The sequence below is a fragment of the Stegostoma tigrinum genome, chromosome 7 (assembly GCF_030684315.1).
Source record: "Stegostoma tigrinum isolate sSteTig4 chromosome 7, sSteTig4.hap1, whole genome shotgun sequence".
Taxonomy (NCBI): Eukaryota; Metazoa; Chordata; class Chondrichthyes; order Orectolobiformes; family Stegostomatidae; genus Stegostoma; species Stegostoma tigrinum.
In genome coordinates this window covers 66,380,798-66,404,081 of record NC_081360.1, presented here as the reverse complement: position 1 = coordinate 66,404,081, position 23,284 = coordinate 66,380,798, and the positions used below count along the sequence as shown (strand labels likewise).

Below are 23,284 nucleotides of genomic sequence, written 5' to 3'. Positions count from 1 at the left end.
GGACACTATGGGCAGTTTAGCATGGCCAATCCACCTTACCTGCACAAGTTTGGACAGTGGGAGGAAACCCGCGCAGATGTGGAGAGAATGTGTAAACTCCACATAGACGCCCAAGGGTGGAATTGAAGGCTGGTTTGCTAACTACTAAACCACTGTGCTGTTTCAAGTATTAAATCCTCCTTGTCGGGGAATTGAACCCTGGTCTCCCACGATACTAACAAGAACTGAGTTTCTAATTTCTGGCATCCACAGTTAAAATTTTTTTTGTAAGGTGTCAGGAGGTTGGGTAAGAAGTGGCTTTCAAGTGAAGAAATTACTTGCGTTGATATAGTGCCTTTCACAACCTGAGTGCTTCAAAGTACTTTGCAACTAATATAATGCTTTTTTGAAATATAGTCCCTGTTCTACAATAGGGCAATTTTAGGAGAGTCTGAGGGATTTGCATTTGATGAAATGAAAGGGATTTCTAAAGCCTAGGCTTGCTAATGGCATGCTCAGGGAAACACAAAACAGGAGAATGAGAGAAACAGGGCACAAAAGAGAGGAATGTAGGGTTGGATCAAAGAACAAAATTATGATGGGATTTAAACATAAGGATCAAAATTTTGAATTTGAACTGTTGACGTTCTAGGGGTCATTGCTGTATTGGGAAACTAGTCTTGATGTAGGATAGGTAACTGAATCTTGGCTGAGTTAAAGTTTGTGGTCGGTGGCCTTGCAAGGATTGTAATTTTTGAGCCTGGAATAGAAAAAGCTATGGATGAAAGTTACATTAGCAGATGGGTTGCGAAAGTGTCAAAGCTGGGCTTTGCTACAGAGCTAGAATTGGAGGGAGAGTGCACGTCGAAACTGATATCAAATCGATATGGTTTTTCTCAGACAGCCTGTCGACAAGGTAGGTGATCATAGATAAATGGCAATATGGAGTTTCACGTTTAGAGGTTGAAAGATTGGAACTTGACAAAGGTGACCTGAATGAGCTTAATAGTAGAGGAAGGGGATGAGAGGAAGTGTTATAGTCAAAAGGAGAAAAAGTTGCAGTGTTCAAGGAGAGATGTGTTAGTTATCAAGTGAGGCCATCATAATTTTTTTGTTAGGAGCATTTGGTGATGTTGGACTGATGAAAACTTAATCTGAGTTGTGGGAAAGATGGGCATAGATCTTAAAGGTAACAATACCTTGGGAGAGGAATGGCAACCTAACCTAGATTCCGTTCTTCTAAATCATGAATAAAGTAGAAAAAACACTTGTTGCAGTGAGAGAACCGTTGACTGAGGCAAGCTAGCATTTCATTCAGGTTGTTTGAATTAAATTTGTTTGAATTAAAGTAGTTTGACAAGGTCAGTATTTTGGAGCAAGAGTCGAACTCTGAGGTGAAAACTGTTTTCAATAATGTAAGTGAATGTTTTAGTAATTGGTGATACAGCCATCTTGAAAATTATCAAAACATAATTGACGTGACATGCTTGAGGGATTTACAAATACACAGAAGAAACTAAAAGTTATGACCATGGAGTCATAGAATCAGAGATATACAGCACAGAAACAGACCCTGAGGTCCAACTCGCCCATGCTAACCAGATATCCTAAATAAATCTAGTCCCACTTGCCAGCAACAAAACAGACATTGCTGGAAAAGCTCAGCAGGTCTGGCGGTATCTGGAAAAAAAAGTCAGTTAACATTTTGGGTCCAATGACCCCTCCTTCTTCTGAAATGTTAACTGATTTTTTTTTCTTCACAGATTCTGCCAGTCCTGCTTAGTTTTTCCAGCGACTTCTGTTTTTGTTCCTGATTTACAGCATCTGCAGTTCCTTTGGTTCCCATTTGCCAGCATTTGGCCCATATCCCTCTAAACCCTTCCTATTCTTATACCCATCCAGATGCCTTTTAAATGTTGTAATTGTACCAGCCTCCTGCATTTCCTCTGGCAGTTTGTTCCATACATGCAGCACCTGTATTAAAAAGTTGTCCCTTAGGCCCCTTTTTAAATCTTTCCACTCTCTCCTTAAACCTAAGCCATCTAGTTTTAAATTCCCCACCCTGGCGAAAAGACCTTGCCTATTTATCCTATCCATGCCCGTCATGATTTTATAAACTTCTATAAGGTCACCTCTCAGCCTCTGACATTCCAGGAAAAATAACCCCAGTCTTTTCAGCCTCTCCCCATGGTTCAAACCCTCTAACCCTGGTCAAAAGGCAACCAGAAACATTTGGAGAGAGACTCTTATTGGTTAGAAAATAGAATGAGAATGTACTGTTATGCATTCAGTGGGCTTCAGTTATTTGGAACAAATAGTTCTAATTATGTTACTGTTCTGTGTATAGCAGCGGTTGATTTGCTGACATTGCCGAGGTTAAAAATGTATATTTCGATTGATCTTTCAAACATGCAGTGAGAATCCTGGCATAGTTTTTTTTTGTTCTGCTTGTGAGCTTTGTTTTTTACATAACCTTTGTAGAAGTATCTTAGTGAGCCATTAGTTTACAGAAAATAAGGTAGCGATAAAGAGAAGAGAAAACTTGTGTTTACATCCCTTTTTTGGATATATCAGTTAACCTAACCTGCTCATACTAAGATTATGCACAAGTGACAAAGTAATTGCTGCTGTTTCAGCTGTGTGTGTCACATCTTGAGTCAGAAAGTTATGAATTCACGTTCTACTATAGAGGTTCAAACATGTAATCAAAGTTGACATTTATTTGAGTGCAGTGCTGAACTGTCAGAACAAATTACTGTACATGCAGTTTGTTAGCTTGCTTTTTCTCCATGCATGCTGCCTGACCTGCTGTGATCCCCTGGATTTTTTGTTTTCGTTGAACAGTCAGAGATACCTGCCGTTTTCAAGTGGAAAACTAAACTGTCCAGTTTGTACATGTTATAAAGGTAGGTGGACGGCCAGGAGCATTGAGGATGCAGGGAGGCTGCAGAAGGATTCGGACAGGTTAGTAGAGTGGCAGATAGAGTACAATGTGGTAAAGTGTTAGGTCATGCACTTTGGCAAGAAGAATGGAGATATGGGCTATTTTCTAAACGGGGAGAAAATTCAGAAGTCTGAAGTGCAAAGAGACTTGAGAGTTATAGCCCAGGATTCCGTCAAGGCAAACTTGCAGGTGGAGTCAATAGTTAGGAAGGTAAATGCAACTTTTGGCATTTTTTTTTGAGAGGATTTGAATATAAAAGCAGGGATGTACTTCTGAGGCTCTATAAGGCTTTCACCAGGAGGCTCTCACCAGGCCACATTTGGAGTATTAAGTGCAGCTTTGGGCCCCATATCTCAGGAAAGATGTACTGGCCCGAGAGCAGGTTCAGAGAACGTTTGTGAGAATCGTCCCAGGAATGAAAAGCTTAACATATGAGGAATGTCTGAGGACTCTGGGTCTATATTCGATGGAGTTTGGAAGGATGAGAGGGAATCCAATTGAACTTTACAGAATACTGAATGGCAGCGACTGAATGGATGTCAGGAAGATGTTTCCATTTGTAGGAGAGACTCTGACCTGAGGGCACAACCTTTGAGTAAAGGGCAGAGCTTTTAGAACAGAGATAAAGAGAAACTTCTTCAGCCAGAAAGTGGTGAATCTATGGAATTCACTGCCACAGAAGGCTGTGGAGGCCAGGTCACTGTGTATATTTAAGACAGAGATAGATCAGTTCTTGCTTGTTAAGGGGATCAAGGGTTATGGGGAGGAAGTGAAAGAATTGGGGTTGAGAAACGTTTCAGCAATGATTGACTAGTGGAGCAGACTTGATGGGCTGAATGGCCTAACTTCTGCTCCAGTGTCTTATGTTTCACTTGGTTGGCTGCACATAAAAGATGCCATTGTTGTTCTTGTGATTTCTTAACCTCCTTACATCCACAACCAACATCACAAGACGGATTATCTGACTACCATCTCATTGTTCCTGGAACCATGCCCTGTGTAAATCAGCAATTGTGCTTCCTTACAATACAAAGTCAGATGTTACATGATACCAGGTTATAACAACAGGTTTCTTTGAAATCACAAGCTTTCAGAGCGCAGCCCCTTCATCTGGTGAAGTGACAAAGAAGAGCACACACACAGGATTTATAGGCAGAGAGATCAAGGGTGGAAAGATCAAAAGATCAGACAACTGGTATAAGTGGAATGTCAAAAAAAAGCTTTGCAGGTGGCCAACAGTTAGATGGTGTGCATAAAATGTCAACAGCTGAATAGCAAGTGAAGAGATGACCTATAATCTGATTAAATGAAGCAGAGAGATATTTACAAAATAACTAAAAATAAGGTGTTGCTGGAGATAAACCAAATGACTGGATTAACCTGCTAGGCATAAGAGCTGCATGCCGAGGGCCTAACCAAACTAGTGGTTAATCCAAAACTGTACAAACTAATTAACATAAAGAGATCATATCAATTTATCAAGGTGATAGTGTCAACACAGGACAGGTACGGAAGATTTTACGTATTCAAAACAGTGTCGTGCAGTCACATGTAAGCGACGAGCCCAAGATCACGATTGAGGCCGTCTTTATTGGTATGGAACTTGGCTATCAGCTTTTGCTCAGCGATTCTGCTGTGTATCTCAAAGCCCACCTCGGAGAACACTTACCCGAAAATTGGAATGTCCTTGACCACTGAAGTGTATCTCCACTGGGAGGGAACATCCCTGTTTGGCGATTGTGCGGTGTCCATTCATCTGTTGTACAATCTGCATGCTCTCGCCAATATACCATGCCTTAGGGCATTCTTTCCTGCAGCGTATCAGATCGACAACATTGGCTGAGTCCCATGAGTACCTGCGGTGTACGTGGTGGGTGGTGTTCCTGCGTGTGATGGCAGTGTCCATGTCAATGATCTGACATGTCTTGCAGAGGTTGTCATGTCAAGGTTGTGTAGTGTTGTCCTGAAAAATGGTCTGTTTAAGGTTTGGTGAGAAGTGGAGGCATCGGATGATTTTGGTGAGAGGCTCATCTCATCAATGACACGTTGAAGGCTGCGAAGAACATGGCGTAGTCTCTTCACTCCCTAAGCTTGATTTGTATGCTTAAGCTGGCAGGAGATGCATTAATGCCAGATTCATCAGCCCCACTCACAAGATAGTGCAGAACATCACCCAAGCACAATGCAACACCATCCATGCTTTCAAGGCCAATTGTAATATTGTTTTCAACCAGCAGTCAAAGGAGGAGCCATCGTCATAAATAATAGAATGGACTGCCGCAAAGATGAGTACCAACAACTGAACAATCAGAAACACTACAGACAATTATCTGCCGATGCTACATGTGACCACACCACATTGTTCTGCATCTGTAAAACCTTCCTTACCTATCCTGTTTTGACACCATCACCTTCATAAATCATTATGATCTCCCTCCTTTACTGAGTTTGTACAGTTTTGGATCACATATTACTTTGGTTCGGCCCTCAACGTACAACTCTTATACCTATCAGGAAGACAAACAGAATTTGCTGGAAAAGCTCAGCAGATCTGGCAGATTCTGTGAAGAAAAAAATCAGAGTTAACGTTTCAGGTCTGGTGTCCCTTCTGCAGAACTCGGGATTCTGACATTAACTCTGATGTTTTTTCTTCATAGATGCTGCCAGATCTGAGGTTTTCCAGCAACTTCTGTTTGTGTTCCTGATTTACAGCATCTGCAGTTGTTTTGGTTCATCTGATACCTATCATGTTATTCCAGTTATTTGAGTTGACTCCAGCACCGCCTTATTTTTAATCTTTGTAATTGTCTCTCTGCTTAATTTAATCGGACTATAGGTCATCCCTTCATTTGGTATTCAACTGTTGACACTTTACTAACAACTGCAGAGTGTGTTGGTCACCTGTAGAGACTTATTATTCGACATTCCACTTACACCGGTTATATGATCTTTTGATCTCTCTGCCTATACATTCTGTGTCTGTTGTGCTCTTCTCTTTCGGTTTACCTGACGAAGGGGATGCACTCAAAGGTTGTGATTTCAAATAAACCTGTTGGACTATAACCTGGTGTCATGTGACTTCTGACTTTGTCCACCCCAGTTCAACACTGGCACCTTCGCATCACAGAATTTATAGGCATAGAGAACAAAAGTTCATACAACTGGTGAGAGTGGAATGTTGAATAATAAGTCTCTGCAGGTGATGAAGAGTGTTAGACAGTGTGAGTGAAGTGTCAACAGCTAAATAACGAGCAAGGGGATGACCTACAATCCGATTAAATGAGGCATAGGGATAATTACAAAAACTCAAAAATAAGGTATTGCCGGAGACAAACAGAGGTCGGGGTAACCAGGCTACAGTTTCCTGTATTCTGCCTTCGTCCCTTAAATAAAGGCGTTACTGTAGCCTTTTCCAGTCTTTTAGGGCTCTCCCTGAGTCGACTGATTCCTGAAAGGTCACTGCCAATGCCTCCACAATCTGCCCAGAACTCTGAGGTATAGACCATCTGGTCCAGGTGATTTATTAACATTCAGTCTTCCTCATCATATTCCCTTTAATGATGGCCACTACACTCACTTGGGTCTGCTGACTGTCTTGAAATTCTGGTATTCTGTTGGTGATTCCAGTGTTAAGACTCATGCAAAGTACCTATTCAGTTCCTTCCACCGTTTCTTTGTTCCACATTACTACTTATCCAGCCTTATTTTCCAGCAATCCAATCACTCTTGCCTCTCTTATCTTTTATATATCTTAAAAAAAACACTTCTATAATTTTTTTAAACCACTACCCCTCTTGTCATCTTATTTCACCTTTTCACCCCTTACTGCTCTTTCTCATTATCCTCTACTGGTTTTTAAAGGCTTCTTAATCCTCTGGCTTCCCACTCGTCTTCACCACATTGTATGCTTTTTTTGTTTGATTTTATGCTGTCCCTGTTTTCTATTGTTGTCCCACCCTCTTAGTATGTTTCTTCTTCCTTGGGTTGGATTTCTTCTGTGCTTCCTGAATTACGTGCAGAAACTCCTACCTTTGCTGGTCCACTGTCGTCCCTGCTAAGTTCCCTTCAATTAGCTCTGGCCAGCCCTTCCCTCATGTCTTTGTAGTTACCATTACTCAATTGTAATAGTTAAATCAGATCCCAGCCTCTCCCTCTCAAACTCCAAGGCTAGATTCAGTTATATCATGGTCACTGCTCCAAAAAGGTTCCTTCATGTTAAGCTCCCTAAACAAGTCTACCTCATTACCATCAAATCCAGAACTGCCTGTTCCCTCGCAGGCTCTACCACAAGTTGTTCAAAAAAAATCTCATAGACATGCCAGGAATTCCTTTTCTTGAGCTCTGCTATCAACCCATTTTTCTCAGTCCACCAACATAGTGAGGTGCTGCCTCTTGTTGAATCCTTACTCAGTTAGAAGGAGGCTACTGATTAAAATGCAAAGTACAGGTCGATCTCTTGAAATAATGATTTGAAAGGTAAGTAAAGGTTTTATCAATGACACAAGAGGTGACTTCTCAAGTCAGACCATACATTTTAGGTGTGACGTCTTCCTTAGAATCTGTCTGTTTAATCAAGGGTCAGTTTTTTTTTGAGCTAAATAAAATGTATCTACAACTAGACAAACGTCTCGGATGAAATAATTCATGTAGTTGTCTGGGTATGTGTGTGGTTAGAAAGAAAGAGAGAGAGTGAGTGAGTGTGTGTGTGTGTGTTTGTGTGTGTGTGAGATGGTGGGGTGCCTGTGGGGGTCGGTTGTTGGGTGGGAGGGCCATCAGAGGCGTGGGGGGGCGGGCCCTGGGGGCGGCTGTTGGAGTGGGTGGATGGGATAGCGGTGGAGCATATCTACTAGATGAGGGTATGTTATCGGTCGCATCTCGCGTCTGTCTTCTGAGGAGGTCGCTGTAGCACGTCAGAACAGGCGATTGATGAGTTGAACATTGTGTCCTGTCCTTATGAGGGCATCTTTCAACGCCTTCAAGTGTCTGTCGCATTCCCCCTCATCTGACCAGATTCTCTGTGTGTATGAGGTTGTCCATAAGGATGGCTTTTTCAATATGTTTAGGGTGGAAGCTAGAGAAGTCTGGTCCGATGAAACTTATTGATGAACTTATGCAGTTGTTCCAGTGATTCCTCATCATGAGACCAAAGATAGAAAATGTCGTCAATGTATCTGGTTTATTGTATTTAATTAGTAGTCTCCTTCCTGACTGATTAAAGATTCAACAAAAGGTGGCCAGTTTTAGGGTGGTTACTTTCTGCTTATAAATTCTGTATCTTATACCCTGTCTGTCTCACTACGCCCGAGGAAGGAGCTGAGCTTTGAAAGCTTGTGTTTTCAAATGAAGCTGTTGGACTTTGACCTATTATTTGTTCTGGAAAGTATAAGAGCATCTGCTTAATCCACCCCTCCTTTTAATTTTTTCCATGTAGCTAAACATCCCATGCACTAATATGCACACTCATACATTGTTTAGTTTAATGTCCTATCCACAGCCCTAGTTATGAGATTCGTAAGGAGTCTTGTCCCAGCATGATTCAGGTGGTGCCTGTCCCATTGGAACACCTCCCTGTTTCCCTAGTGCAGGTGCCAATATCCCAAGAATTTGAACCCAATTATTCCACACATATCTTTGAGCCACACGTTTACCTGTAATCTGGTTGACCCTGTGCCAGTTTGCTTGCGTCTAAGGTAGTAATCCGTAGATTATAGCTTTTTCATTTTTGCTTTTTAATTTAACCATGGTGAAGGTCATCATCATTGCAAATATGCCTATAGGTGGTCAGCAATCCCAAACAACAACTCTTGGGCTTTAGCATTCAGCTGTGCATTTAGCATTTATTTGTTGACAGATATTGCTGTGTGTTTCACATTTAAGTAACGGTGAGTGCTGTTCCATGACAAAATTGTGTCTGTGTGTGTGTGGGAGACAGAGAGAGTTGGATGTCGTTGATCTCTCTAATTAAACCGTGTTAATGGTGTGGGAAGCAAAAATAATGATGTACCATGTGGTACAGTATGCGTAACTTTACTGATGTAGAGGAAACATTCTGTGATTTTAACTGGTCCACCTTAATTGTGAGAGTAGGTGACTATCTTGAATATTAATAAAAGCCTCACAAATAAAAGTTTGCAAAAGATCTCAAACCTTTCTTGTTTTACAGTGAAAATATTAACTTTTGCTTTCTCTCTCACAAAGCCTGCCAAGTAATTTGCCCATTCTGAATATACCATTTTTGTAATAATAATCAGAAGATTTTTATTTCACTTTCAATGACCTTTATTACAGTCTGACCTTGGCTCAATCTGAAAACTCTCTTGAACCTATAAATGGCTGTTAGACAATAGGAAATGCCACACTAATATTCAAGGAGGCAGGGAGAAATCAGATAACCACATATGGTTTGTATAAGAGATAATGGGAACTGCAGATGCTGGAGAATTCCAAGATAATAAAATGTGAGGCTGGATGAACACAGCAGGCCAAGCAGCATCTCAGGAGCACAAAAGCTGACGTTTCGGGCCTAGACCCTTCATCAGAGAGGGGGATGGGGAGAGGGAACTGGAATAAATAGGGAGAGAGGGGGAGGCGGACCGAAGATGGAGAGTGAAGAAGATAGGTGGAGAGAGTATAGGTGGGGAGGTAGGGAGGGGATAGGTCAGTCCAGGGAAGACGGACAGGTCAAGGAGGTGGGATGAGGTTAGTAGGTAGATGGGGGTGCGGGGAAGGGATGGGTGACAGGAAGAACCGGTTAGGGAGGCAGAGACAGGTTGGACTGGTTTTGGGATGCAGTGGGTGGGGGGGAAGAGCTGGGCTGGTTGTGTGGTGCAGTGGGGGGAGGGGACGAACTGGGCTGGTTTAGGGATGCAGTAGGGGAAGGGGAGATTTTGAAACTGGTGAAGTCCACATTGATACCATATGGCTGCAGGGTTCCCAGGCGGAATATGAGTTGCTGTTCCTGCAACCTTCGGGTGGTATCATTGTGGCAGTGCAGGAGGTCCATGATGGACATGTCATCTAGAGAATGGGAGGGGGAGTGGAAATGGTTTGCGACTGGGAGGTGCAGTTGTTTGTTGCGAACTGAGCGGAGGTGTTCTGCAAAGCGGTCCCCAAGCCTCCGCTTGGTTTCCCCAATGTAGAGGAAGCCGCACCGAGTACAGTATACTGCATCCACTGTACTCGGTGTGGTTTCCTCTACATTGGGGAAACCAAGCGGAGGCTTGGGGACCGCTTTGCAGAACACCTCCGCTCAGTTCACAACAAACAACTGCACCTCCCAGTCGCAAACCATTTCCACTCCCCCCTCCCATTCTCTGGATGACATTTCCATCATGGGCCTCCTGCACTGCCACAATGATACCACCCGAAGGTTGCAGGAACAGCAACTCATATTCCGCCTGGGAACCCTGCAGCCATATGGTATCAATGTGGACTTCACCAGTTTCAAAATCTCCCCTTCCCCTACTGCATCCCTGAACCAGCCCAGTTCGTCCCCTCCCCCCACTGCACCACACAACCAGCCCAGCTCTTCCCCCCCCCACCCACTGCATCCCAAAACCAGTCCAACCTGTCTCTGCCTCCCTAACCGGTTCTTCCTCTCACCCATCCCTTCCTCCCACCCCAAGCCGCACCCCCATCTACCTACTAACCTCATCCCACCTCCTTGACCTGTCCGTCTTCCCTGGACTGACCTATCCCCTCCCTACCTCCCCACCTATACTCTCTCCACCTATCTTCTTCACTCTTCATCTTTGGTCCGCCTCCCCCTCTCTCCCTATTTATTCCAGTTCCCTCTCCCCATCCCCCTCTCTGATGAAGGGTCTAGGCCCGAAACGTCAGCTTTTGTGCTCCTGAGATGGTTTGTATAATGTTGATTGTGGAAAACGTTGCTGGGATTTACTATCAGAGACAGCAGCTGAACTCTGGGGGAGAAAATGCAAGATGATCAGATGGAATTTGCAAATATTTCAGAAAGGAGGATCATACCTTGCTAATGTGATTAATTCACTGGCATGGTGGCTAGAGGAATGTGAATGTGTGTTGTCTTTACGGATAGAAAACATTTGACGATCAGTGCATAATTTTGAAACCACCTAAAGCTTTAAGGCTGATAATTAACTGAGAGGTAAGAAACTTAACGTAGGAACAAACGTAACATCACTTGATTGGCAAGATTTAAAATTGTGTTCTCCAGTGATTTGTCCTGGGAATTCAGCATCTTGCCGCACGTTAATTATTTGAATGGGGTGCAACTAGAACAAAATGAGCATTAAAGGACTCAATTATAGTACCTTATAAAGCAGAGAGCATTATTCATTTATATAGTACCCTTTACTTAATAAAACATTCTGATATCTCTTTTAATATGTTAATACTGTATATGAAACTTATCTAGTGCCTAATCAGTAGATATATTTTAGTTTCCATCTTCTGAATTCCAGATTGCTCAGGTATTAGAATTTACTTTAAATACTTTTATTCTGGCAATTGGAAAGGCTTGTAGAGAATGCTCTTGGCTCACTATTAAAACAGGAAGTTTTTTGTACAATGTGATAAAACCTTAGTGGAATTTTGTTTTAAAATCTACCATTACAAAAGCAGCTGATGTTTTTGAATAGCTTTCATCAAAAGGAGTGACTTACAGCGTGCAACTGTTCATTTAGGCTGCATTTATCATCAACACCACTAGGTAGTGCAATTAGCTCACATGTACAGCAACACAGCATTAATGTTTTACGTCGCTTCAGGTGACAGAATAGCACTTACCCGCCACTAAGATGATTTTGCCCATATATTTCCTAACCCTAGAGCTTTTAAATATGACCTGAACAGGTCAGCAATATTTTGATTTAAACACAGTACATTCGGTAAGGAGGAACAATTGTAGCAACGCTATTGTCCTCACATAAATATGGTTCTATTTGCTTGCAACAGCTCTGTTCAGAGGAATGTGGTGGCTCTGAGGGGGAAAAAAAACCCTTTGGATTTAGATTGTTATGTTACACACTTTTTTATTTTGTATTTATTTCTGTTTGGTTGCAGCTTCCTTGTTTTTGTTTTGCTGGTTTTGACTGGGTCTTAGGCCACGGTTTTGCACCTTTTGTTGTACACCTTGGATTCCTTTGCTCCCGTCATCTTAGTTGCTGTTGATTGTAGTTAGTAGTTGATTTTGCCACCTATTTTGGCATTTCTCGTGGAAGCACTAAGGCTGCCAGGCACACCAGTTTCTGCTGCAACTGACCAATTGTGGAGGTTGTCTTTGCATGCTTGGGCTTTGGTGGCCTTTTTTTTGTGGTTCTCTTTGGTATTGGGAACACATACTCTGATGTGTTTAAACTCTTGATCTTTACTGAAGTCCTGTGCATTCCAGTTTACTGCTGCAAAAGAAAGTACAGTCAGATATATTGCCAACTTAAAAGTAGCAGCATCAACATTGTGATATGCCATTATTGTTGGTAATTTATTTCTACTTGAAATTATTGTGAAACTATAACTGAATTTGTATAATTGTGCATTTTTATCTCAAAGGTAGGCTAGTGGCAGAGAATTAATCCCTTTGTGTGTTCACTGTATTTTGTAAATCCTTTAATACTGTCCTTGTTATATTTTGAAGGAAGTGACAGCTAGCAGATTGTTTCACTGTATCAGCAGAAATGGAAAGTGTGCTGGAAAACTAGGCAACCATGTTTAGATTTATCTTTCGTTGGTTTTGTGATGGACCTTCGTGGTTTTATAAAATTATTACTAGTCTGGAAAATGTATGGATGTTTTTGTACTTAAAATCTTTACCTGGGAGTAGATGGAAGGATGTGCTGGTGAGGCAAGAAGGATGTAATTCAGATGTTAAGTTGTTCACTGGATAATTGTCCATCTGTTAATATTAGAATGTAATCATTAATCATTCCAGTGAGAGCTCCAAAAATCAATTAAAAGCTAACGATAAAGGTCGGTTGTGTCATGTTAAGACAATCCTCTAACAGCAGTAGTAGCATCTTAGATTGATATAATGTCTTTAATGTAGTATAAATCTCCCAAGGTGCTCCATAGGAGTGTTAACAAACAACATTTAATACCGAGCCACATTAGGTCATAATGGGCCAATGACTAAAAGTTTAGAGTTTATGAAGCACCCCTAAAGGAGGAAAGAGATTGTGAGCCACTGTGATTGAGGGAGAGAATCCCAGGAGGGCTTAGAACCCTAGAAGCTGAAGCTGCCACCAATGTTAGAGTAGCTGAAGTTAAGGATGCTTAAGATTGCAAGAATTGGAGGAACAAAAATCTTGGAGAATTGTAATGCTGGTGGAGAATGCAGAGATTGGGAGGTGTCAAATCGTGGAGGAGTTTGAAAGCAATCTAAGCAGCTAGAAGTCTCAAACACTGTAATGGCATCCTTTTTAAATATGGGTTCAGGCTTTCTGCTCCTTGATTTTCCAGAATTTATAGATTCTCCAGTTGTTGGCATATAAGTTGATCTTTTGAAAGCATAATCAGTCCTTTTAAAGACGAGAGACAGTTTTTGTACTGAATGTAAACGTAAACTGGAAGTGTTGGTTGTCATCTTTCTCATTCATCAAGTAGAGTCTACTCCCTGTGGGCATGCCTTTAACTCCTGTGCATCTTCACAACACAGTCCATATTGTCTATTTGATCCGTTCGTGGGATGTGGAACCGCTAGCTGGCCAGCATTAATTTCCTTAGCCCTAGTTGCCCCTGAGAAAGTGAGGGTGAGCTGCCTCTTTGAATTGTTGCAGTTCATGTTCTGTAGTGCTCCACCCAGATATAAGGTACTAGTAAGTGAAACATCCATTAGAGTGATGACAATTTAGTTTAACTAGTAATGTGAATGTAGATTTATTATAGTCTTAGCAGATCATAGTGCTGCCCCCTCTCACTATAGAGAGATGACTGGGGTGATTCAACCTTAGGGTCACCTCGCCACAGGTGAGGGGGGAGGTTGAGAAGATGAGTCCTTCCTGGTAACCTCAGCCAGTGCAGGAATTGAACCTTATCTGTTGGTATCTTTCTGTGTGGCACACCATTCATCCAGCCAGTCAAACTAACCGATCCACAGTGTGATTATAGCGTGACATTGCTGTAGAGATAGGTCAACTTCTGTACGAAGTATATGGAAAAACATGATTTTTGGGACTGACAAAATGGGTCTATCTTGTACCCCACGATCCATAATTATAAACTTATTCTAAAGTATGAATTTGGGCACAGGCTTTTGCTGTACCAAGGGATTAGAGAAGGATACATGATTGATCCCTGCGGCAGACAATCCACAATATGTAATAATATATAATATCCGAGCTGGAGTTTGAATGCTACGGCTTTTTCTAGTGAACTGGATGATATTCTGCTAGTTCCACAAAGTTGTCAGATAAATGATCAATTAGCTTTTGTTTAATAGATTGAAGGAGGAATGCAAGTAACACTAATATTCATTGGTGGCTGGGTGGGAGGTCTGAGGTGGCCTATTACAGACAAAACAAACATTCAGCTTTTGGCAGAATGTAAAAAGATTAACTCCTGCTTTGGGATGCTGTTTTACAGTTGTACATCGTGTTCTTGTATTTCACTCAAGTTGTATATGACTTAATAGTGAATTGAAAGCTAATTATTCTTAGAGCACTTGAAAGCATAGCAACAGCTTAGTCTTTATGATATCCAGCAGAGGCCTGTGTATAGATAGATAAGAAGGATCAGCGTTTATATATCATGCTTTTCACAGCTTACAGACAACCTTAAGACATTCACAGCTGGCTGATTATTTTTTGAAGTGCTGACACTGCTTGTGCACGCAAATGTGGCTTCCAATTATGTGCACAGCAACATTCCACAACTGGGAAATGAAATAAATGACTAGTTAGCATATTTTGATGACGGTGGTTGAGGGATAGATTTTGGCTAAGATAACAGGAAAATACCCTCTCTTCCTTGTACCGTGTCATGGAATTTTTCATTTTATCCCATGTGAATAGACAGACAAGGCCTTTGGTCAAGATTTCTATCACAAAATGAACATGTTTGCTAACACAGCATTCCCTCAGTGGAGCGTCAGTATCAACACAGATTTTGTTCCAAACCTGTAATAAAAGCACACAACTGATAGAAAGGTAAGCATGCCACTGTAAAATCAAGATGACACATAATGACAACTAGATTGGTTAGAATTTTCACAGTTATTCCCTTCCTTAATAGTTTCCCCCCACTTCCACCGCTATTTTATAGGCATTGATGTAAACAAGGGATTGATCCTCTTGTCACAATCAGTGAATTTCCCATTATGGGAATGCATAAATCCTGTGTATGTAGGGCAGCATTTAGTTTTGATTGTCACCAATTTTTCAATGTGGTTAAAATGTTACAATTTTTGGGGTGGTTCTTCAGCACTATGTATCATTATTTTGTTATGAATATTTCGGTTATATTACAGTTGATCTGTAATGACTTAAATCAACACATTCTAGTAATCCTGCGCAACTATTGCAGTTATTAGTAGTTGATCATCTGTGCTATACCTTTGTTTTCCAATGGCAGCGTAGTGGATGCTGTTTATTTGGATTTCAGTAATACCTTTGCCTTTGACAAGGTTCCACATGGTAGATTATTTAGTAAAATTAGGCCGCATGGGATTCAGGGTGAACTTGCCAATTGGAACTATAATTAGTTTAATGGCAGGAGACAGATTGCAATGGTGGAGGGTTGCTTTTCAGACTGGACGCCTGACACAAGCTGTGTTCTACAGGGATCTGTTCTGTGTCCTTTTTGGTTTGTCATTTATATAAATGATTTGGATTAGAATATAGAAGGCATGGTTAGTGACTTTGTGGACAACACCAAAATTGAAGGCACAGTAAACAGTGAAGAAGGTTTTCTATGAATGGAAAGGGATCTTGATCAAATGGGTCAATGGGCTGAATGGCAGATGGAGTTCAGTCTGGATAACTGTGAGGTGTTGTATTTTGTTACAACAAGGGTAGGGCTTATTCATAGAGACCTATAGGATGGAGACAGGCCCTTTGGCCCAAAATGGTTCGTGCCAACCAAAATGTCCATCCATGCTAAGCCCATTTCTTGGCCCATACCCTTTTAAACCTTTCTTATCTATAAATTTGTCCAAATGCCTTTTAAATGTTGTTAATGTTCCCACCTCTGGCACTTCTGGCTGTGCATTCCATATGCATCCACCGTCTATGTTTAAAAAAAAGCTTGGCCTCAGGTTCCCAAGTATTCTTTCCTGTCTTCTCTTAAACTGATGCCTCCTAGTTCTCGATTCCCCAAATCGGGGGAAAAAGACTGTGTGCATTCACCCTACCCATGCCTCTTATGATCTTATACACTTCTATAAGATCCCCCCTCAGTCTCCTACACTCTTAAGAAAAAAAGTCCCAGCTTGTCCAACCTCTCCCTATAGATCAGTCTTTGAGTCCTGGCAACATCCTTGTAGATTTCTTTTTCACTCTTTTCCAGTTTAATAACATCCTTCCTATAGCGAGGTGACCAAAACTGAACACATTACTCCAAGTGCAGCCTCACCAACTGAACAACTGAAACTTAACTTCCTAACTTCAAAATTCAGTACCCTGACTGACAAAGGCCAATGTGCCAAAAGCCACCTTCATTGTCTTTGTACCTGAGACTCCAGTTTCAGAGAACATTACACCTGAAGTCCAAGGCCCTACTGTTCACCATGAAACTCCTACCAGGATTTCATGTTCCAAAATGCAACACCTCACAAACTTATTTATATTAAATTCCATCTGCCATTTCCCGGCCCACTTCCCCAGCTGATCAAGATTTTGCTGCAATTTCTAGTAACTTTCCTCACTGTCCACGATACTGCCTATTCTGGTGTCATCCGCAAACTTACTAATCATGCCTTGTACATTCTCATTGATATAGATGACAAACAGTAATGGACTCAACACCGACCCCTGAGGCACACCAGTAGTTGCAGGCCTCCAGTCAGACAAGCATCCTTCCAGTATTACCCTCTGCTTCCTACCATCAAGTCAACTGTGTATCCAGTTTGCCAGCTGTCCCTGGATTCCATGTGAGATAACCTTCCAGAGCAGCCTGCCATGTGGGCCCTTATGAAAAGCCTTACTGAAATCCATATAGACTATGTCTACTACCCCGCCCTCATCAACCTTCCTGGTCACTTCATTGAAGAACCACAAACAAATTTGTGAGACATTATCTCCTATGCACAAAGCCATGCTGACTGCTCTTAATTAAACCCTGTCTTTCCAAATGCATGTATATCTTATCCATCAGAATCTTCTCGAGTTACGTAACTACCACACGTTAAGCTTACTGGTCTATAATTCCCAGGTTGTTCTTTGCAGCCCTTCTTGAATACGGGCACAACATTTTCTACCCTCCAGTCTTCCGGGACTTCTTTCCTGGCTAATGATGCATGTATATCAGCCAGGCAGCCAGGACCCCTGCAATTTCTTCCCTAGCCTCTTGCAGGTTCCTTGGATATGTCTGGTCAGGATCTGAAGATTTATTCACTTCTGTACATTCTAGTCCTTCCAACACCACCTGTACTGTGATATGGACTGTCCCCAAGATATCACCACTGACTTGACCCAAGTTCCCAAGTTGTCTTGTCTTTATCCACTGTAAACACAGAGGAGAACTATTCATTGAGGACCTTACTCTTCTCTTTTGGTTCCATGTGTACATGTTCACTTTGGTTCTTGAGGGGTCCTACTCTCTCTCTCGTTATTCTTTTTCCTTTAACATACTTAAAAAATCTCTTTGGGTTCACCCTAATCATCTCAGCCAAAGCTATCTTATGCCCCCTTTCTGCTCTCCTGATTTCCTCCTTCAGTAATCTCCTGTATCCTCTGTATACCTCCAGGGATTCCCTTGATCCCAGCTGCCTGGGCCATGCCTCCCTCTTTCTTTTTTTCTGGTCAAAGCCTCAATAGCTCTTCTCATCCAGGGTTCCTACTCCTGCCAACCTTGCCGTTCACCTCACAGAGACATACAGAGCTTGAACTCTAGCTATCACACTTTTAAAGACCTCCCACTTGCCAGAGGTCCCTTTGCCTGCAAAAAAAACTACTCCAATCAATCCCTGAATGCTCCTGTCTAATTCCATCAAAATTTGCCTTGCCCCAATTTAGGACTTGAACTTGTGGACCAGTTTTGTCTTTTTCCATTACTTTTTAATATTAATAGAACTATGGTCACTGGGCCCAAAGTGGCCCCCCACGGTCACCTCAGTCATCTGTTCTGCCCTATTTCCCAAGAGTACGTCAAGGTTTGCCCATTCCCGAGTAGGACAGTCTATATACTGCTTAAGGAAACATTCCTGAGCACACTTAACAAATTCCACCCCATCTAAGCTGTTAACACAATGGTAGTCCCAATCTAAGTTAGGAAAATTAAAATCCCCCACTATGACAATCCTATTACTCTTGCAAATCTCCCCCATCTCCCTGCATATTTGTTCCTGTGATTCCCATTGACTATTTGGGGGCCTATAGTACAACCCCAATAATATCATCATCCTTTTTGTAAATCGTTGCTCCACCACACAGCCTCATTGGATGATCTGACTACTGCTGTGATACACACCCTTAATCAAAAATGAAACTCCCCCTCTTTCCTCCACCTATGTCCCACCTAAAACACCTGTACTCTGGCACATTAAGCTGCCAGTCCTGTCCCTCCCTGAGCTATGTTTCTGTAATGGCTATAATATCCCAGTTCCACATATCTATCCATGCCCCCCCCCCCCAATCTAGTTTCAACCCTCTTGAAGCTCTATCAAATTTGCCCACCGGGGTATTGGTCCTTCTCCAGTTCAGGTGCAACCCGTTCCTCTTGAACAGGTGACCTCTGCCCCACAAAAGATCCCAAAGATCCAGGGATCTGAATTCCTGTCCCTGCACCAATTCTTTAGCCACGTATTCATCTATCATATCACTCCGCAGGACCTCGTCCCTATTTCTACCTGTGTCATTTGTGCTAACCTGCAGAACGACTTCTGACTGCTCACCCTCCCCCTTGAGAACAATCTGCTGCTGTTACAAGACATCCCGGACCCTGGCATGTAGTGAGTAACACACTATCCTGGATTCCTATTGGCGGCCACAGAATCTCCTGTCTGTCCCCCTAACTGTTGAATCTCCTATCAACAAGGTCCTGTTTATCTTTATCCTTTCCTGCTGCTCCCCAGAGTCAGTTGTAGTGCTACCAGCATGGTTACTGGTGCTTTCCTCTGGTCATCCCTCCCAACCATCTCAAAATGTTTTTGAGGGGAATACCCACAGGGGATTCCTGCACTCTTCTGCCTACTCCCTTTGCCTTTCCTCATGGTCACCCAGCTACTCTCTGCCTGCACCTTGGGTGTGACCACCTCACTAAACTCATATCTATGATGCGCTTAGCATCCCGGAGATCCTGAGTACATCCAGCTCCAGCTTCAGTACCCAAACACAGTCTCCCCAACCTGCGGCTGGGTGCACTTCCCACAGATGTAGTCATCACGGATTATGGGGGGTCTCCCTGATCTCTGACATCCTGCAGGAGGAGCATGCCACTGCCCTAACTGCCATCTCAGCTGCTCTAAGATTGAGAAGAAAGTTGAAGGGACTTTATCTCAGCTTACTTGTACTTATTGCTGAACCGCTGATCACCAAAGCTTATCATGCCAATGCCTCACTTCTCGCTTTGCTACCGACAAATTACCACATCTCTCACCCCTTTTCTTGGGTTAGAGGAGGAAGGAGGGATGGTAGGACCTTGGGTGGTGTTGTAGAACAGAAAGACCTATGGGCGCAGGTACATAATTGTTTGAAATTTGCATCACATATAGACAGGGTGGTTAAAAAGGCATTTGGCATGCTTGCCTTTGTTGCACTGCCCTTTGAGTATGGGAGATTCGAAGTCATGTTGAGGTTGCACAGGACTTTGGTTAGGACTCTTCTGGAATATTGTGTCCAGTTCTGATTGCCCACTTATAGGAAGGATATTATAAAGATGGATTGGGTTCAAAAGAGATTTACCAGGATGTTGCCACTTGTGGAAGGTTTGAGTTGTAAACCAAGGCTGGACAGGCTGAGACTGTTTTCACTGGAGCATAGGAGGTTGAGATGCGGCCTGATAGAAGTTTATAAAATAATGAGAGGTATAGATAAAGTTAATGGTAGTTGTCTTTCTCCTAGGATAGGGGATACCAAGTCTGGGGACACATGTTTTAAGGTGAGAGGAGAAAGATTTAAAAAAGATATGAGGCAAATTTTTGTTTTATGCAGAGGGTGGTTTGAGTGTGGAATGAATTTCCTGAGGAAGTGGTGGATGTGGGTACAATTGCAACATTTAAAAGACATTTGGAGAGATACATGAAGAGAAAAGATTTGGAGGGATATGGGCCAGGAGCAGGCAGTGGAACTAGTTTAGTTTGGAATTACGTTCAGTTTGGACTGAAGGGTCTGTTTCTATGCTGTATGACTCTATGACTAGACGGAATCTGAACTAGAAACATAGGGCCAGGAATAGGCCCTTTAGCCTGTTGGTCATCTATAACTGTGCCCCTTTAATATTTTTCTAATCAAGCTGTAGAGAGATGTTGTTATACACTTCAGCAGTTAGGACATGAACTGGCCCTCCACTTTCAGAGGTAGGGACTCTGCCGCTGCACCAAACAAGCCCTTTGAAGCCATTGTATGCTTGTATACTTATTAGGACATCTTAGAAACATGTACTTCTTAACATATACTTCTTAATCCAACAGCCACAGTTTAACTATTTGTTTAGGAGCACATTGAATCCACAGTTAATGCCCACCACCTGTTTATGATTAAGTACTTGACATAGAGTTAATGCTGGAGGGTTCTTGTGGCGCAGTGGCATTGCCCTTCCCACTGAGCCATGAATATGGGCTCAAGTCCCACCTGCTCCAGAAGTGTGTAATAACATCACTGAAAACGTTGATTAGAAAGTTGTTTAAAAAATGGTGTCGCCTCAGAAGGTGAGATTGTAAAAAATATAAAACTCATACTGGCCTCTCCAATCAGTAGAATGGGGCAGAACGAGAAAAGCTATCTTTTCTCCTTAATATCTCAAAACCTTTGATCAAACCATTCCTTAATTTATAAATTCTAGGAAATACAGCACTACTTTACGTTATGTCTCCTTGGAATTCATCTGTCAAATATACGTATCAATTTGGTAAATCTACTCTGCACTCCTCCCAAAGCCAGTAACTCTGTCCTAAGATGTGGTGCCCAGAACTTCTCCACTTTGAGTAGATGTGACATAACTTCCACTGTTTTATTACATGTTTGGGGGCTACCAAACAGCAATCTCCTGAGTACTGTTACTTGAGTTCAAGATGCTTTCCTCTAACTCTACTAACATAAATCAACAAACCATTCTCTTAGACCCTTAGAAAACTTGTGTCTCCTTCCAGATTTACCTGTGACTAATAAATCTGATCTGGTTCTAGTCTCATTCTGAGGAGTAGGATGCTTTGAATTCTTCCTTTCCTTAGTCTGAGTGTTTCTCTCTGAGGTAGTTGTATTGAGCTCAGTTATATCTCTGCCTTTTCTGAGAAATAGTTCTACAACGTTCAACTATATCAGTGTATTATAACTTTTTTTGCAATATCCTTTGTTCTGTTTTCAACTCTGTATGGTCTCAATTGCTGTATTTTTGTGTACTTTTGCAGTGATCTGACATAGATATTTTATCTCAATTAATTGTGTTTAGTAATCTTTTGAGAATTAATGAAGGTCTTTGAACTTATTGAATCCATTCCAAGTGGTTCCTTGGCCTTGACTGAAATGATAGTAACAATGGTTCTTCCTTCGGGTGGCTGTTCACTGCATACAGATGCAATTGCTGATCATTTCTTGTGTTGAGTTTGAAATACCTGGCCATTAGACTGACTCTTGTAAGCGTATGTGACGCTTTGTCTTGCCCAATTGAGATCAGCCACGACCATATGCCTCTGCATTGCAGAGTTTTGCAGTTTCATTTAAATGATGTGGTTGTGGCCCAGTGGTCAGTTCACCTTACATTTTTCGGTATGCAACCGTTATTCATCCCAAGATTGTGGGTGATTCAGAGGAAATATTATTGTTTGGCAATTTGGCATCAAGTACAATCTTTTGAGTCAATGAACTTGGCCTTCCCAGACATGCTGAATTTATTTTAAGAGTGCAACCTTACCCAGTTATAACCTTGTACAATGATTGCAACATCTGTCTGCTGAGCATCGTAGGAAAAGCCAAAATTGCATGTGTTGCTCTCATCAAATGGAATACCCTGAACGTTAGCGTGATTTCGGATCTGGAAGAAGTATAATATTTTTAATTACCATCTGAACATCACAATTGAATTATTTAAATAACCATACCAAAGCTACACTTGGTGTTTCTTACAAATTAGTTGGCAACACTTAGGGCTTAAGACTACGAGACTTATTCAAGCGAGGTATGAAATAATAGGGAAAGTGTGCGCTGCCAATTGTGCTCACAGCAATTAATATGATGTAATTTCAAGTGCATGTTGGAGACTGTGTTATTTGTAGCAATGAATTTCTAGGTGTGTTTGATACTAGGTTGACCAAACTAAATTTCCTTAGCTCTGGGCTCCTGATTCTGATGACTTGAAAAATAAAACTCCTAACCACTTATTTTGTTTCTAGAACTAACTTTAAACAGATGCACTCTTATTACAGATTTATTGATTAAAGAAATAATGTTTTACTAATTGGCCTTTTCATCCTTAAATTTGCAAAACTGCAGCTAGACTGTCTTTTAAGCTTTATTTTTCACAATATACTTTTTTTCAAGTATCTCATTTCATTCTGCCATTCTTGGTACCATTTGATGATTTAGACTGCATTTTTTCCCCCCATGGCACTAGCAACTTTTGTCTAATGGAGTGCCTAAGAATGCCCATAAATATTTCAATTTAAAGTATATTTCTATCTTCTGCTTCCGACCCAAGATGTCCACTCAGATTTGAAAATCTGTTTTATGCTGTCGTATAATCTCCCATCTGTGTTCTTATCAAAAATTGACGGCAGGTTACAGCACAAATTTCAAGGATTAATCGCTCCAAAATTTTCCAGTGTTTGAAATGTAAAATGTTATGGTTGCTTCAACGCTATGGTATTTTGAGTGACTAAAGTGAAATGTGTAATCTGAAGTTGCATTAGTTTCTTTGGTTATATAGATGCACATATCACAACTCTTTTTTTCTGGCCTACAGTGATCACATGGAGAATGTACATGGATATTTGATGAAATATACTAACCTTGTCACAGGCTGGCAGTATCGGTGAGTTCGTTTAGCAGAAATTGTTCAATAATTGTTGAGTTCTTCAAT

At 41.7% G+C, this 23,284-nt stretch overlaps 1 protein-coding gene across 5 annotated transcripts in view; it reads left to right on the top strand.

Annotated features, from left to right (window-relative positions):
- osbpl11 (oxysterol binding protein-like 11) overlaps window positions 1–23,284 on the top strand; it is a 95,495-nt gene that overhangs the window by 7,323 nt on the left and 64,888 nt on the right. For all 5 annotated transcript variants that reach the window (XM_059647379.1, XM_048534827.2, XM_048534828.2 and 2 more), the window contains exon 2: window positions 23,168–23,236. In XM_059647379.1, coding sequence (XP_059503362.1) covers window positions 23,168–23,236 — 69 coding nt within the window. The remainder of the gene's footprint in view (window positions 1–23,167; window positions 23,237–23,284) is intronic.